This window comes from Trichechus manatus, unplaced genomic scaffold, assembly GCF_000243295.1.
Source record: "Trichechus manatus latirostris isolate Lorelei unplaced genomic scaffold, TriManLat1.0 scaffold00153, whole genome shotgun sequence".
In the NCBI taxonomy this organism is placed as follows: Eukaryota; Metazoa; Chordata; class Mammalia; order Sirenia; family Trichechidae; genus Trichechus; species Trichechus manatus.
This window is the reverse complement of record NW_004444089.1, coordinates 3,811,592-3,828,181: the sequence shown is the minus strand read 5'-3', so window position 1 is coordinate 3,828,181 and position 16,590 is coordinate 3,811,592. Positions and strand designations below refer to the sequence as shown.

The 16,590-nt window shown below is 39.2% G+C and overlaps 1 protein-coding gene and 1 non-coding gene across 10 annotated transcripts in view; both read right to left on the bottom strand.

The window, feature by feature from the left end:
* The window catches only part of PDS5B (PDS5 cohesin associated factor B), a 122,547-nt gene that overhangs the window by 88,332 nt on the left and 17,625 nt on the right, over positions 1-16,590 (bottom strand). For all 9 annotated transcript variants that reach the window (XM_023740355.1, XM_023740348.1, XM_023740350.1 and 6 more), the window contains exons 6-9: positions 16,207-16,287; positions 11,045-11,185; positions 7,482-7,597; positions 2,273-2,367 (exon numbers count right to left, since the gene is read on the bottom strand). In XM_023740355.1, the coding sequence (XP_023596123.1) occupies positions 2,273-2,367; positions 7,482-7,597; positions 11,045-11,185; positions 16,207-16,287 (433 nt within the window). The remainder of the gene's footprint in view (positions 1-2,272; positions 2,368-7,481; positions 7,598-11,044; positions 11,186-16,206; positions 16,288-16,590) is intronic.
* TRNAT-UGU (transfer RNA threonine (anticodon UGU)) lies at positions 14,585-14,658 on the bottom strand. The gene has a single exon. It is a non-coding gene; the product is annotated as a tRNA-Thr (tRNA).

Here is a 16,590-nt window from a genome sequence, read left to right as displayed (position 1 = left end):
GTCTTCAAAAAGCACAGGAAGTGGCAACAAGTACTTCTGGATCTTAAAACAAGGGAGAGGAGAGAGGACTGGGTGAAAGTTGTCTGAGGAAACTCAGCCACCCACCTAGGAGATTACCCGTACTCCATTCCCAGCACAGATCAGGGCATGGATGCCACACCCCAAAATGGGGGTTAACTCTGTGACCGCAGAGCTGACACATGACTGCAGAAACCCTCTGTTCTTTCCCCAAAGACTCTGGCAACTAGATTTTTAACCTCCAGACAGGATACTCTTCTTGGGAAATCAAACTAATTCAAGAGGAAGTATCTAAACATAAGGGTTTCCCCACAAACAAGCTCTCATGACCACTCGAAAGTGACACTCAGAGTTGACAAGCCCATCCACACACTCAGGCTTTCTAGGAGATTTTTATTTAGTCCCCACTCTTCATCATTAGCAGACAGCCACAGATTGCTGGGCATTTGAGGAAAGTCTCTAACGTGGAAAACAGAGACAAAAGTAAAGAAAAGGTAGAAAAAAAACCAAGTTAGCAGGAACAGATATCTTGTAGGAAAAAGAAACCTTACCCAGAAAACAACAATTAGTACTGTAAGAGAAAATACCGCTCTGTAATACAAGAGAAGGATGCTGAGGAAAAGGAACACTCAGGAGAAAGGGGATGAGGACACAGAGGAAGGAGAATGAGTGGGAGGTGGGAGGACGGGAGATGGAGAGACACAAGGAGGGAGGGAGAGAAGAAGGGAGGGGAGAGGACAAGAGACGGAGAGACACAAGGAGGGAGGGGAGAAGTGAGGAAGAAGACGAGGAGAAGAAGGAAGGATCGGGAAGAGAGAGGCAGGGTGTGAGGGGAAAAAGACCAGACCAGGCCAGATCACTGCCGTACAGCAGAGGCTAAAGACCGAACAGTCGACCAAGTGGGAAGACGGGGGGCTCCAAGCAGGATGTCTCCCCGCAAAGGGATAAACCTGGCAAACACACCTGCTATGTATCCCGTCCTGACATCAACTCCACAAAACCTGACAGCATTACTATCACACACCATTGTTTATAATTTCTTAAAAGGATTATTTTGTGATGTTCTTAATCAGAAAAAGAAAGTGGTAAGATTTAAGAAGCAATGGTTAGCAAAGAACTGTAAAATAAAAAAGTAGTCAAAATGTACTAAAAGTTGGGAAGATTTTTTAAAAAGTTAAGTAACTAAAGCAATGACGTGAAAGACGGGAGACAGCAGTCAGAACTCAAGCCTAGGTTCCCAGCATCCTTGCTTGTTCAGAAAGAAGCTGGAGAACTCTGATGGGACATCATGAATCAAATTACAGAAAAAGCACACACAAAAAAGTTAACTTCCAAGCCCATGGAAGAGAGTTAAAATGAGAATAAAGAAAACTAACCAATAATAGAAAGGATTAAAATAGGAAAAAACAAGCAAAGAGGAAGCATGTAAACAGAAAACACGAGACAGAAATAAACACAACGAAATCATTAAAATTCAAAAGATACTGTCTCAACAAAATTTTAAAACATATGAAAACATTAAGTATAATCTGTGGACAGACACACATGTGGCGTGACTGCAGAAACATCCAGAGGCTGCAGACGACATTCAGTAGAGTGGCTGCCACCCTCCGGGAAGCAGGAAGGAGAAGAGTTTGTGAGGGGCATTTCAACTGTCGCTATAATTTCTGTTTTTAATCTTTGAAGCAAATATGGAAAAATGTTAACATTTGTGGGGAACACATCTGTGGCTGTTACATTAGTCTGTATTACCTGAAGTATTTAATAGTTTTTAAAAATTGAACAGAACAGCAACAGTCAGATATAGGATATTCTCATCCTACAAAAACACAGAAGTTCTGAACTGCCTTTACTTACACAGGTTTTAGAAACGTTAGCTCCATTTAGCGTGGTTCAGTTAGTTTATAAATCACTGACTCTCACCTAAATTCCTAAGATATTAAACAATGTTAAAGTCTTAAAATTATTCAAAGTCAAGACCTGTTCAAACCCAAGCACCTGAGATATTTTTAGAATTACCCATAAACTAAGAAATTAATACTGTTCCTGAAGAAACAGACTTTCTATCAGCGTTTCTAGCTTAAGGAGACAGTAGGCTGTAAAAATTTTAGCTTCAGAGAATAATTCTGATGATGCGGAACTGCAACAAGACCACTTCACTTATCACAATAACAAGATTAATTTTTTTTCCTAAAAAACCAATTTTTTTCACTAAGAAGCATCTAGGAATATCTGCTGTTACAATATATAGTACCTGTTAAGTCCTTTGCCAAATCAGGATGGTTCATGAGACAATGGCTAGCAAATTTCACACATTCCAGGCGAATTGGCACATGGATATCATTAAACCTGATGAAATATCAAGACACAAATGTTTAAAACAAAAGAAACATATGTGCTTAATCGGCACTCAATTTATACTTACTTCTCTATATAGTGAAAATTTACAAAGGAGAATTCAAAGTGGAGACAGACCATTTTTTTTTTTTTTTTTTGTATGAATTTTTTTTTTTTTTTTTTAATATTTTATTGTACTTCAGGTGAAGGCTTACAGAACAGATAGTTTCTCATGTAACAGTAACACACATGCTGTTTTATGACATTGGTTAACGAGACAGACCATTTTAACCAAGTTTTTGATACACTACAGATACAGGAATGCTCTGGAATCTCTATATTCAGCTAGGGCAACCTCTTTGACAACTAAGTTATTTTAAGTGGCCTTTAAACATCTGTTTAAGCAGTACACATCTGGCTGAAATGTAAGAATCAGTATGATAAATGCATGGAGTCCCTGGGTGGTCCAAAGAGTTAATGCACTTCCTGCTAACTGAATGGTTGAAGGTTCGAGTCCACCCAGAGGCACCTTGGAAGAAAGGCCTGGCAATCTACTTCCGAAAAATCAGCCACTGAAAACCCTATGGAGCACAGCTCTACTCTGATATACATGGGGTCGCCAGGAGTCACAACTGACTCGACAGCAGCTTGTTTATCAAATATATGTGTACAGGTAAGTGTGTGTATATAGTTAACAGACAGATCTACATCTCACGTTGCACCTGAAGCAGGGTTTCGAACAGGTTCCTTCCATTCCAACCTCCGCTGAGAATTTGCATTTCTACCAAGTTCCCTGCTGAGAATTTGCATTTCCACCCCAGACATACTGAATCAGAATCTACATTTTCACAAAATTCTTGTATATAACTTCCTGGGAACTTGTTAGAAATGCAAATTCTCAGCAGGGGTTTGCACCAGAAAGAACTGGTTCAAAGTCCTGGTTGGAAAAGAAAATTTTTCTCAAAATACTCTTCTTTACACACAGGGCTGCAGAAGCGTGTGGCAGCTCCTGCACTGAACACCCTTCAGGTCCTATCACCTGACTCCAAAGCTGCCCCAAATAGCGATTACTCCTCTGCAGTCGGCCGTTAACCGTGAGCACATGGCCACCAACACGAAAGCCGCTTTTTATATTTCATTTGTAAATATTTAAGTATCGCTAAAAAAATTAAACTCTCTTCAAAAAAAGAAACCAGGAGGACATTTAAAAAATTAAAAATTTCTTAACAGCATCAAATATCCAAATATCCAATTTCAAACGTAAATTTTTTTCTAAATTTTATTTATTTTGTGGTTGTTGTTGAGAATATACACAGCAAAACATACAATTCAACAGTTCCTACATGTACAATTCAGTGACATTGATTACATTCTACTAGTTGATTACATTCCCCAATGTCAGTTTTTTAAATGTTTTCTTTGTAAATCAGTATCAAAATAAGATGAGAACACTGCTTTAGATTGATATATTACTTATATCTCTTTTAATTTTATCTTTCCTCCATCTCTTGTTTTCCCTTATACTTTAATTGTTGGAGCAACTGGGGCGGGTGTGTGTGTGTCTGTGTGTGTGTGTGTGTGTGTCTGTGTCTCTGTGTGTGTCTGTGTGTGTTTTCAAATTCTCATGGACCCCAGACTTCCTGGAGCCAAGGAGGCTGGATGAACCACTGAAACTGTTGCCTTAAGATAATCTGTTTTAACCTTAAACCAAAAATATTCCCTGAAGTCTTCTTAAAACCAAACAGTAGTTTAGCTTAAATAGTAAAAAAGAAAAAAATCTACCTTGAGCATTATGTTCTTTTAAGAACTGTCTATATGGGATCAAGTTGACAACAGCAACTGAAAGATTAGACAGGAACCCTAGGGGGCAGTGAGTTTATGTTAATGGGGAAGAACAACTCAGAGGAGACCGTGAGAGTGGTTGCAGGACACAAAAAATGCCATCAATGTCACTAAAAAGTACATGTAGAAATCGTTGAATTGGTGTATGTTCTGCTGTGCATATTCTCAACAACAAAATTCATTAAATTAAAAATGTATATAGAAAAAAAGCACAGTACATTAGCTCATTTATGGAGTGCAAAGTATTGTTTTTTTAATCATTTAAGTATCAACAACATTAAAGAGAAGCCAGCACTTTCCATCCAATATTTTCATGTAAGTCTTAATTTTATGAAATCAAAAGGCTCTCAAATCTTTTATCACCTAACACTGAAGAAATAGAATTTCGCATTATCAAGGAGAAAAAAAAAATTTTCAAAATCAATACCAAATTACTCATAAAAGTTTATTTAAAAAAAATTGTTCTACGAAGGACACCACCCAAAAAAGTCACAGAATACATCCTACGGTCCTAAATAAAGTTTCCTGAGTGTTCTGAATCCAGGTATTCAATCTCTGTAATTTTACCATTTCTCAACTATTTATAAATATAACAAAAGACCACAGAAGGTATCTTTAAAAACACTCTAGAGTTCCTTAATATTAGTAATACTGTGTGAGTTTTGTGTCATTAATATTAAACGGAAAAACTACAATGTACTAGAAAGGTGACCAATAGGTTTCAATTAGGAATTTTTATTATCGTGGCAAAATACAGACAACCCAAAGTTGCCATTTGAACCACTGTCAAGTGTGCTATCCGGTCACACTGGTCACACTCACAAGGTTGTCAACCATCACCACTGTACGTCCCCAAACTGCCTCATCACCCCAAAGAGAAACTCCACACCTAACGAGCAGTAACTCTCCCACCCCCTTCTCCTCAGCCCACGATAACCACTCATCTACTTTCTGTCTCTATGCATCTGTGTATTCTAGGAGTTTCATATAAATGGGATCATACACTGTTGTATTTGTCCTTTTGTGTTTATTTCACTAAGCATAATGTTTTCAAGGTTCAACCATGTCACAGCATGTATGAAAACTTTAATATTTTGTGTGGAGGAATACTATTCCATGGTACGGATATACCACATTTTGTTTATCCATTCAGCTGTTGTGGAACACGTGGTTCTCTCCTACCTTTTGGCTGTTGTGAACAACGTTGCTATGAACACTGGCGTATAAGGATCTGTTTGAATCCCTGCTTTCAGTTCTTTTGGCTTTGTACCCAAAAGTAAAACTGCTGGGTCATATGGTAATTCCATGTTTAACTTTTTCAGGAACTGCCAAACTTTTCCACAGTGGCTGTACCATTTTATGTTCCCACCAGCAATGGATGAGGCTACCAATTTCTCCACATCCTTCTTCTGATAAAAGTCATCCTAGTGGGTGTGAAGCGGTATCTCACCATGGTTTTGATTTACATCTCCCTAAAGACTAACGATGCTGAGCATCTTCTCATGTGCTTCTTGGCCATTTCTGAATCTTCTCTGAAGAAATATCTATTCAAGTCCTTTGTCCATTTTTTTAATGGGTTGTCTTTTTCTTACTGAGTTGTAGGAGTTCTTTATACATTCTGGATATTAAACCGTTATTAGATATATGAAGAGCTTGGGTGGAGCAAGTAGTCTGCGATCAGCTGCTAACCTAAAGGCTGGCAATTCAAACCTACCCAGGGCTCCGCAGAAGAAAGGCCTGGCAAACTGTTTCCATAAAGATTACAGCCAAGAAAACCCTACGGAGCCCAATTCTACTCTGTAACACATGGGGTTGCCATGAGCTGAAATCGACTCAACAGCAACAGGTTATCTGATATATGGTTACCAAATATTTTCTCCTGTTCTGTAGGTTGTCTATTCACTTTCCGGATAAAGTCCTTTAATGCACAACAGCTGTTAATTCTGATGAAGTCCATTTTACCCATTCTTTCTTCTGCTGCTCGGGCTTTCAGCACTGTATCTAAGAATCCACTGCCCGACAGAAGGTCCTAAAGTTTACTCCTACGTTTCCTTCTAAAAGCTTTATACTTTTAGCTCTGTGTCTAGGTTTTTGGTCCAGTTTTAGTTACTTTCTTCATCTGGTGTAAGGTACACTAGGATTTTTTGCCCTGAAAACCTATAAAATAAGATAAAGTCTGGCTAACCCAAGTCCTGATATAAAGATACAGCTATATATTAGAAATATTTTTTTTTAGTAAATAAAATGGACATTACATTTTGTTGCATCATTTAATTTAACTTGTACAATGTTTTGCCCAACTGCCCACAAATTTTCCATTATATTTAAGGGGAAAATGCCTAAAATCAAACTCAAAATGACAATGGGCTAATACTTATTAGCTTATGTATCTCATTAAATATTATTATTGAGCTAAATAAGAGCCAGAAGATCAGACTAAGAATTTAGAACTTAATCATTTACAAAAGCTTCTATCCTCATTTAACAAATTAGAAAAATGAGGCCAAATGAGACTAAATTTATCACAATCGCTGGCAGTTCTTTTATTGAAATAGAAAAAAGAGCAGAGATACTAACGCAAATACTTCAACACAAACCAAATAGAATATAAGTCTTTCAATTCTATTAATTGTTTGTTCATGACTTAATTGCACTATCTGTTATGAGGTTAATTCAAGGGGAAACAGTCCTCCTTTATCCTCAGGCTCCAAGCCGGTACTGGCCAGGGCACTTGTAGGGTTTCCCCATTGTTGTGGTCAGGAACACCTTCAGAACTCTGAGTGAAATGAGGCCCTCCCACAGAAAAAAGCCACCAATTTCAGCATTCAAGGAACCCAGGTCATCGATTTCTTTAATCAGGAGAAAGATGCAAAGAGGGAGGAACATACATAGTCATTTATTAGTCATTCTCTGGATCCCCTGATCCTTTTCAATAGCCCCAAAAACCTAATGAAGTATAACTCTCTATGAAGGGGCTATAACTCACAGTGACGGATTTTCAGTTGGAATTAATCAGTGCTTTGCAGTGAAACAATTTAATTTCCTGGCTGTAATATTACGTGAGACAGCTTTCTAACTGTATCATCTTTTTAAAATTCCCAAGGACAAAATAAGCTGGAACGACCAAAGGAAACTCTAGATATGACCAATCACTGTCAGCATTCAAGATTTCAACAACAACAAAGAACCTTCATTTTATGACCTAAGAGAATATAGCGTGATAACATAAGTAGAAATAAACATATATTACTGTACTTTTAAACAGGAAACCAAAAAGCATATACCTGCCCAAGTAGCACTGCCACAGCGGTTTGTTTTGAGAAGCCAATTCTGAATCCTTTGCCCCAAACATTTTTGCCAGGAGTTTAACAACTTGCAGGCGTTCTTCATTATCATTGCTCTAAAACAAAACACAATCACAGCTTTAAAACATGAGGTAGAATTAGGCTACCACCCATTTTTTCCCATGATTTCTCTTATCCTCTAATTCTACAGAAAACTTTCATGAACTCCAGATGAAAAATTACACTTTAAAATGCTCCACACACTCTTCACAAAATTAAATGTTATCTTAAGTGCTCCAATCACTTCAGGTGACGTTGAAGCAGTACCTCCTGCCTGAAAACACATCCCTAAAGTCTGACTAAATGTTAGCGGCCCTCCTGCAGTGGAGCCCCCCTTCTGCTCAGTGTCAAATTCAAACTCTAACTCCTATAAAGCCTACTCAGGACCCCAAAAAAATATTTCTGGTTTTCAGAAACAGCCAGTGAGAGAGGCCCGAGCTCTTTGGGATGGCTGTGCTTTCGGGGCTCTGGATTATGACCCCAGCTCTTTGTACAGTTAGAAGCCCTCGTGGCGCAGTGGTTAAGAGCTCAGGCTGCTAACCAAAAGGCCGGCAGTTTGCATCCACCAGCCACTCCTTTGGAAACCCAATGGGGCAGTTCTACTCTGTCCTATAGGGTCGCTATGAGTGGTAATCAACTCAACGGCAAAGGGTTTGGGTTTCTTTTATTTGTTTTTGGTAGAACACATGTGCCGCAGTCTCCCAAGGGGACATTCTGAATACAGGAAAGTCAGCTCATCTGCGCGTGCAGATCCGTAGGGAGTTCAACAGCACAATGACGAAGCCTTGCGGATTCGAACACTCGCTTTCTGCTTTAGTTTATACACGATGCGCACCCTGAGGACAAGGACTCAGTTTTGTCACTCATCTTGGCGCCTCCAGCGAAGTGCACGATGGTCAGATGAGTGAGCCAGCAACGACAGCAGATGTGGACATACAGTGAGGCAATGTGGGGTGCAGAAGGCACCGGGACTCGGGGAGCTCTGGGAGGCGCGGCACTTTGTTGCTGTTTTTCCAACAAATGCTCCAGCCTGGCATTCCAGAGCCTCATAATGTGACCTATCTCACTGTTGTTATTTTTCCTATTATTCCACTAAATAAGCACTTCTTAACCCTGGCTGCACATTACATCACCTCCAAAGCTTTTTAAGAAATTAAATTAAAAAAAAAATGATGCCTGGACTCTACTCCCGGAAATTCCGCTCACTGGTTTGGCGGAAGGTCTGCATGTCTGTGTCTTTACTAGGTCCCCAGGTGAGGACCCTAACATGCAGCCAGGAGGGACTGAAACTGACTTTATGACACCTTCCAACTGCAGTTCTCGATGTTCAGTAACTCACCTGACACCTGCCTACCTCTATACACTTCTCACACTGTTTCCTTTGCTTCAGCTTCCCCACTGTATATTCTTTCCATTTTTTATTACAATTTTAATATCTGGCCTCTTATTACAACTGGATCTTTTCTTTCTTTCTCCTTCCAATACTAGATATTAAGTTTGCTACAAGCAGGGGTGATAATTTCCGCATTTTTCTATGTCTTATGTTGTTGTTAGGTGCCGACAAGTCGGCCCCTGACGCACGGCGACCCCGCAGGTTACCGAGGACAACTGCTCTGGACGATTTTCTTGGATGTAATCTTTATGGAAGCAGTTCGCCAGGCCTTTCTGCAGAGCCGCTGGGTGGGTTTGAAATACCACCGTTTGGGTTCGCAGTCAATCACAAACTGCTTGTACCAGCCAGACTCTTAGAGTGTGCAGGAAAATGCACACAGCAAGCATTTACTCAACATTTCTACTACAGAAAAGCAGATAACCAACAAGTAATTAAAGATGTGACTGCCTCAGGCCTCATCAAAATTGTTAAACATTCACACAAAAAAAGGCAACTGAATCAAGAGTCACTTGAGGAATATTCCAGAATAAAATGAAAATTATTTGCTGGATATTTGAGCTATTTACACTATCAACATGGACTGTTTAGTTTGCTTTGTTTTTGAGAGAGACAAAGCAGGAGTTTTAGAAAAAAGAAATACAACATGGAAATCATTTAAGAACTTTTCTGGGTGGTACACTGGGGTCTTTCATATATAACTATAACCAGCTTTACTTAATCTCTCTGTAATGATTTGAAAAAGAAAAGTATATTTCCTAAACCCAAAAATGAAACTCAATTTTACAGCTTAGTCTACTGTCAAAGCAATAGGGAAAAGATTCCACAAGACTGTGTGAAAAAGCAAATGAGCCTTCAGTGTAGGCAAGCATAAGATAACAGGTGTTGGGGTAAAATTTCACACTGTAACGACAATGAACCCTAAACTGTCTCTATGGCTGAATCAAGGGATCAAGAAAACTGTTACAAACTGTTCCTTGGAAACACAAGCTCAATATAGAGCTATGACCTACAAAGTAAGTTCAATTCTAGAATTTATCTGAAAAATACGTGGAGGAAAATAGCATCCCAACCTCAACAGAACACTATTTCATCCACTTTTCAAATGACCGTTAAGACAACGAAAAATAATCAAGATTGTGAAGGATGACTTATAAGGAATCCTAAGAACACAAAAATGAAAGCTGATCAGAATCCAAAAAGTAATTAGCATATATATAATAGGAATAGGAGCCCTGGTGACGCAAGGGTTAAGTACTCGGCTGCTAATGGAAAGGTCTGCGGTTCAAAACCACCAGCAGCTCCACAGGAGCAAAGATCTGGAGATCTGCTCCTGCAAAGACTGTTGCTGTTGTCAAGTCAGTTCTGACTCACAGTGACCCTATTATACAACAGAAGGAAACACTGCCCGGTCCTGTGCCATCCTCACAGTTGTTGCTATGTTTGAGCCCGCTGTTGCAGCCACTGTGTCAATCCGTCTCCTTGAGGGTCTTCCTCTCTTTTGCTGACCCTCTACTTTACCAAGTATGATGTCCTTCTTCAGGGACTGGTCTACAGGACTACAGGAGGGACCAGTCCTGTACAGGTGACAGCCTAGAAAATCCTACGGGACAGTCCTACTCTGCCCTATAGGGTCGATATGAGTCAGAGTCAACTCGATGGCACACAACAACAGCATAAAGGGAATAGGTACTACCTAACCAAACGACATGCTGCAAGTTCAGGACAAAAAAGTCATAATAAAAAACACTCTAAATGGATAAGAAATTTCTGAAACTCGTATCATTAAAACAATACATGTTGTCAAAATGCAGCAGAATTGAGAACTCTAAATTCATAAATGAGCAACCTATAGGTAGACATTAAAGCTTCCGTACCTGATCATTCCCCTTCTGTCAACAATCGTTAACTCAGCAGCCACCATCTGCTAAGCACTATGCCAGGCACGGAGACACATGGGCAGGTCGGGCACAAGCATGTAAACAGAGGGCAGTAAGAAACCATCTTGAAAGTCTGTCCCATTTGGTTAAAACTTTGGTGAGAACTGAAAAGTCACAGACAATGCTCTTTGCTAACCTGGTTGACAAAACCGTGATGTTTTTCTGATAGTTACCTTTAACTTAAATTCAAGCTGGGGTAAAACAGAGAGCAACAAATGACTGTCGATATTGTAGAGCTCCAAAATTAAGTCAAAGACGTGCTCTGACAAGTCGCTGATAGACGTTTTCCCAAGCATCAGAACCTGGTTAAAAAACTTTTGAGGAGAAAAAAGTTTATCATTAATAGAAACACCACAGATTAAACCAACTTTCTAAAGACTTAATTATTATTCAGTCAAATTCATACAAAGTCAAATTTGACAAATCAAAGCATTTTCTAACAGTAGGTGGGAAAACCACTACAGGCTCTAATGAAAAGGTAAAATGTGAAATTCATCTTATACACCACAAAACAGATATATAATCTATCACTAAACACCCTACCCTCTAAATACACTTCGTTCCCACCGCGGCCCTTACCACCGTCTCTCCTGTGTTCGTTAGCTGCGTACATGTCACGATCTCCCTACCAGATACAGTGCTTAAGGGCAAGTGTGTTCACATGTCTATGTCTGCGGGACCACAGCACCTAAGCCAGAGGCTTACGCATTCATAGTAGGAACCAATTCCAGTTTTAAAATAAGTAATTTCATACTTTTAATACCAAAAAAAGGAAAAACCTCTACCTAATCCCTTTTGCCTTCTTTTATATTCTTCTAAACAACATACACGTGTATAAAGTTTACAATACTAACTAAAACCCAATTAAAAGCACACACAAACACCAGGGAAAGCCTGGGAAGTTTGGTTTTTTTTTCTGCAAGGCAGCCAGCTCTACCTAGCTTCCACATTCAGAAACTGGTAAAGATACGTGGCATAATGGTCAAGTCCTTTTCTGTTTAAAATCTTCCAAATATGTTAAAAATTAGTCCAGAGCTTGTACCTCATGTCCCCAACAGTCCCCCCATCTCCTTGAAGGAGGAGCTAAGGATTCCTCAGACCACAGAAGGGGCTATGATCTCTTCTCTCAGTGACAGTTAACACAGAATCTGGCTTCATTAGGTTTGCGCTTTCTATAAGGAAAGCACGAAGTCAAGATTTCTCATTTCCATGTCTTTTCTGCTTACTTTTAGTTTGTTGTTTTTAAATGAAAGTTTTCAGGTCTATGAACCTGTATAGACTACCTAGACATAAATTCTATAAATAGCTGAAAATGAAGGGTAAAAGGAAAAAATTCTATTTTACAATCCTTTTTTATTGGTTTTAAAAATAAGTTGTTTGTCCAAAAAAAAAAAAAAAACTTGTTTGTCCTCCCTGTTTATCAATTTTGAGAGAGAAGAATTTTATGATATCAAAGGTCAAATTCTCTTTCAGGCTGGGAATAAACTGGCTTTTTTGTTTGCTTCCATTTACAAATGTTCTCCTATTTAAAAAAATGGCGAAATAAAGGCCCTCAACCTACTGCTCCTTAACAAAGAACAATAACAACCTTTTCCAATCTGGCCACCTTGCAGTCACACCGTCATCTTCCTCCTCCCTCCCTCCGTCTGGGAATGAACCCACAAGGAAATGCAAAACATCACTTCCTGGGTTAGCCCCTTATAAACTGCTTCAAAACGCTTACTAAACCCTTACAATCTCCCTAAAGGCAAAGCCCGGGTGGGTCTTGCACCGTGTGACAAGCATCCAGCACAGAGCCCGACCCAGGGCTGGCACTCGATATGAGAGGGAACAAACGTGAGTAAAACCGCCCATGGAGAGGGCTTAGACATCTAACAGAAGACGCAGCCTTAGATCTGACTAAAACATGTCCTGCCGAAAAACACTGGTCTCTCATCTACAAATAGGTAACTATAGTTTTCACACCACAAATTAAGGTATTTGATAGCAATTGCTTCCTAAAGCAAAGTAATGGGTGAGGCACAGGGCAGTAATAAATAAATTAGAACTTACATGTACATGGTCAATGCCCCTGGAAAAGTGCCTTCACATTAAATAACTCATTCTCTTCCGTCACTATCCCAAGCATAACTAACCCCAATTGACAGATTCAGAAACCGAGTCTGAGGGAGATTAAGTAATCTACCTGATGTCAAGAAACATTTAATATAATTTTTCAGTCCTAAACTTACCACAAGTTTCCTAAAACTTGTGATAAAAAAACTCTGATGAACAATAACATTGCCAAGCTATGTTCCATGTAGGAATTTTTTTTTTTTAATTGTCAATGGGTACTTTTTGTTTTTAATCCCCTGCTTTATTTTAAAAAGGCTATTTTTTGCTTTCCTGAGTTGTCAAGTTACCAAAATTCTATTTAGAAAAATTATCTATACCACCACAGTGACCTCTTGGGGGTGGGGGGGATATTTGTGTCTGTATGAATCTATGACTCACCATCTATAAAGAACAAACTTGAATGGGTCTGTATGTATGTGAGTGAATAAGACACACGCGGAAAAGAGATTATTACCTGTATCTCTTAACCCAATGTTTACTTGCTAATTCTCTAGAAGAAAGAGAAATGAAGAATGGCTATTTAATCTCCAAGTCAGAGAGAAGGCCAGGAATGACTTCTAACACTGTCCTCATTTTATACTACCCTAGGAAGTGATTTTATCTGAAGCCATATAGTCTGAGACAGAAGAATGAGAGGACCGATGAGGGAATTAAAGCGGGGGGCAGGGGGCGGACAGCAATGCTTACTGGCTTCTTGGCTACCCCTCAAGTAAAAACAAAGGATAAAGAAACAGAAAAAAGAAAACAATGGACAAATTACTGGGAATAAGTCTATCATCTGAGGTGTGCTCAGGCCACTCTGCCAGCCCTGTGCCTCCCCCTCCCTCCCCACTTTCTGATAAAGATATAACAAGTGGGGCGGGGGGCGGTGGGGGGGGCTCCATTTCTGCAGGCAAGAACTAACAGCAAGAAATTAACATAAGGTGTAACTGATTGGGAGATATTTTTACCTTGATTTATCTGAGATTTCTAAAGGCATCTTCTTGGGCCTTTTAAAACTTTTATTAAAAACATAATCAAATATATACAAAAGTTAAGAGAACAATATAACGAACCGGTTTCAAGAAATATCATCATTCTATCTTGCGCCTCTCTACTTTTAAATCATCCCAAATCAAGTATTTATTTTTCCCATTCCCAGAATCAAAATGGTATGGTATTCTTATTTTTATGCCAGAAAAAGCCAGAAAAAAATCCAACTTGGCAATATCAGTTTAAATAAATGACCACCAGGAGGTACACACCTAGTGTACGTAGTGGGCCACGGAGATAGACATTTAGAGGCACTAACCCAAAACCAAATCAAACTCGTTGCCGGCGAGTCGATTCTGACTCATAGTGACCCTACAGGACAGGGCAGAACTGCCCTGTAGCGTTTCCAAGGAGCACCTGGTGGATTCAAACCGCCAACCTTTTGGATAGCAGCCATAGCACTTAACCACTATACCACCAGGGTTCCCAATACTGTAAATCTCTATGGAAGGAGACTGCCACATTTTTCTCCTGCAGAGCAGCTGCTGGGTTTGAACCACAGACCTTTTGGTTAACAGCCAAGCACTTTAACTACGTCACCAGAGCTCCTTTAAAAAAAAAAACCAAGGCCCTACTGGGAATTGAACCCAGGATCTCCTGTATACAAGACAGGTGCTTCAACCCATTAAGCCATAGAGCCCATAGCATTTAGAGGCACTAGAAGGGGGAAAACCAAAACCAAATCCACTGCCACTGAGTCGATTCTGACTCATAGCGACCACAGAGGACAGAGCAGAACTGCCTCATAGGGTTTCCAAGCAGCAGCTAGTGGATTCGAACTACCGATCTTTTGGTTAGCAGCCAAGCTATTAATCACTGCGCCACCAGGGCTCCAAGGGGAAAAGGAAGGGCTAACTAATCCCTGCATGCAAGTCTGGGTCTACACACTTCAAATACTGCTAGATGAGTCATGAAAACACTCAATCGAACCAACCTTCTCAGCCAATACTCAAGACTCACAAAGCTGTAGAAACCAGTATTTGGAGTTCCCTGCCAATGTTGGAATTTACTAAGATTGATTACAGGATTTGAATCTACAATTTCCTTACAATCTAATCCATCTTTCCAAATCATCATGCCTTTGGATTTTTTAAGGCCGCACTCCAGAAACATAAAAGTTGAGCGTACCAAGGTGCTGTTTTAGAAAGTATTTTGTTTTTTAAAGTAAATCTTTTCACGGTATATTTTATATACTGACTTTTAATTTTTGTACACTACATGAAAAATTCTCCTTCAACAAACGCAGGAAGATTAACACATTAGGGTTTTTGTTTTGTTTTTAACTTCTGTAAGTAACGAAAAGGCTTTTTTCCTCACTTTCTTCTAGAAGACAGATTTATAGCCTTTACGTATTTGGAAGTGACGGAAAGTGAAAAGTGGGGGGTAAGGCAGAATTCTCGCACAATTCTGGGCCCCCCCCCCAGTGTTGTGGATCTGTGTTTGAGGAGGCGCCTTTCCTACAGAATACAACGCCAGTGGTGCCTCCCACAGCTGTGCGACTCAGCAGAAATGCAGAAAGGAAACAAAACCCACAGTAAGCTATGAGTGAACCCAGCCGCTAAAAAACATGTCTCCTAAAAATAAACATAATATGGTCAATCATAAATAAATAAAATAGATTTGGGGTGTTACAGAAGGTTCATTTCTCTATAATTCTTTCCCTTTCTCAAAAAAGGTGGATTTATATGGAATCTATCTATTTTAGGCATATCAACAGGTAAGCAACTTTCACCAAATCACTACTGCCCTTCATACTTGCCTTCAATTTCTAGGTCTTGATATTAGTTCATATCTTCTTCTTGTACAAATCAATATAATCTCCAAAAAGCTGTAAGCAACTTCTCTGAATAATGAAAAGTTCCATATGTTTTATCTAATTACATTTAACTCTATTTCTAACATTAGAAACAAACAGTATTTATTATCTTGCTATCCAAAATAAAAGCTCTGTTTTAGTTCTTAGGCCATTTGAAAGAAGCAAATGAATGAACAAGCAGGATAAGAGCTAACACTCCAAAAAACATTAACCAAGAATAAATTTTAAGTAAGACGGAGAAAGAAAATCCATTATTTAATGATTAAACAGTAAAAAATTAAAAAGTGTATACTACTTGCCCAAATTTTGCTTCTAGCAGTCTTTAAGATTTTGGCTTAATCCTTCTGACAACCAATTACAGCAGAGACTTACATTGGTAATGTAGGGTTCAATAGCTTGAGCCGTCCTCTTCAATAAAGCCTTGGCCAAATCATATGCTTGCTTGTTCAAATTCTGGAAAACAGAAAACAACATCTATATGAGACACTGCTAACTATTAAAACGAAAACAGTAGCTGTATTTAAAAAGCTACCCTTGTGGTAATAAATATGTTACATATTTTCAGACAAAATATTAAAGATTTGCTTTTCAGATTTAGGTCTTTATTCTATCTGTAATTTATTCTTATATATGCTATGAAATAAAAATCTTACTTTATTATTAGCCCAAGAGACAGAAAGGGCCACATAAACCAGAGACTTCATCAGCCTGAGACCAGAAGAACTAGATGGTGCCCAGCTACCACCAATGACCACC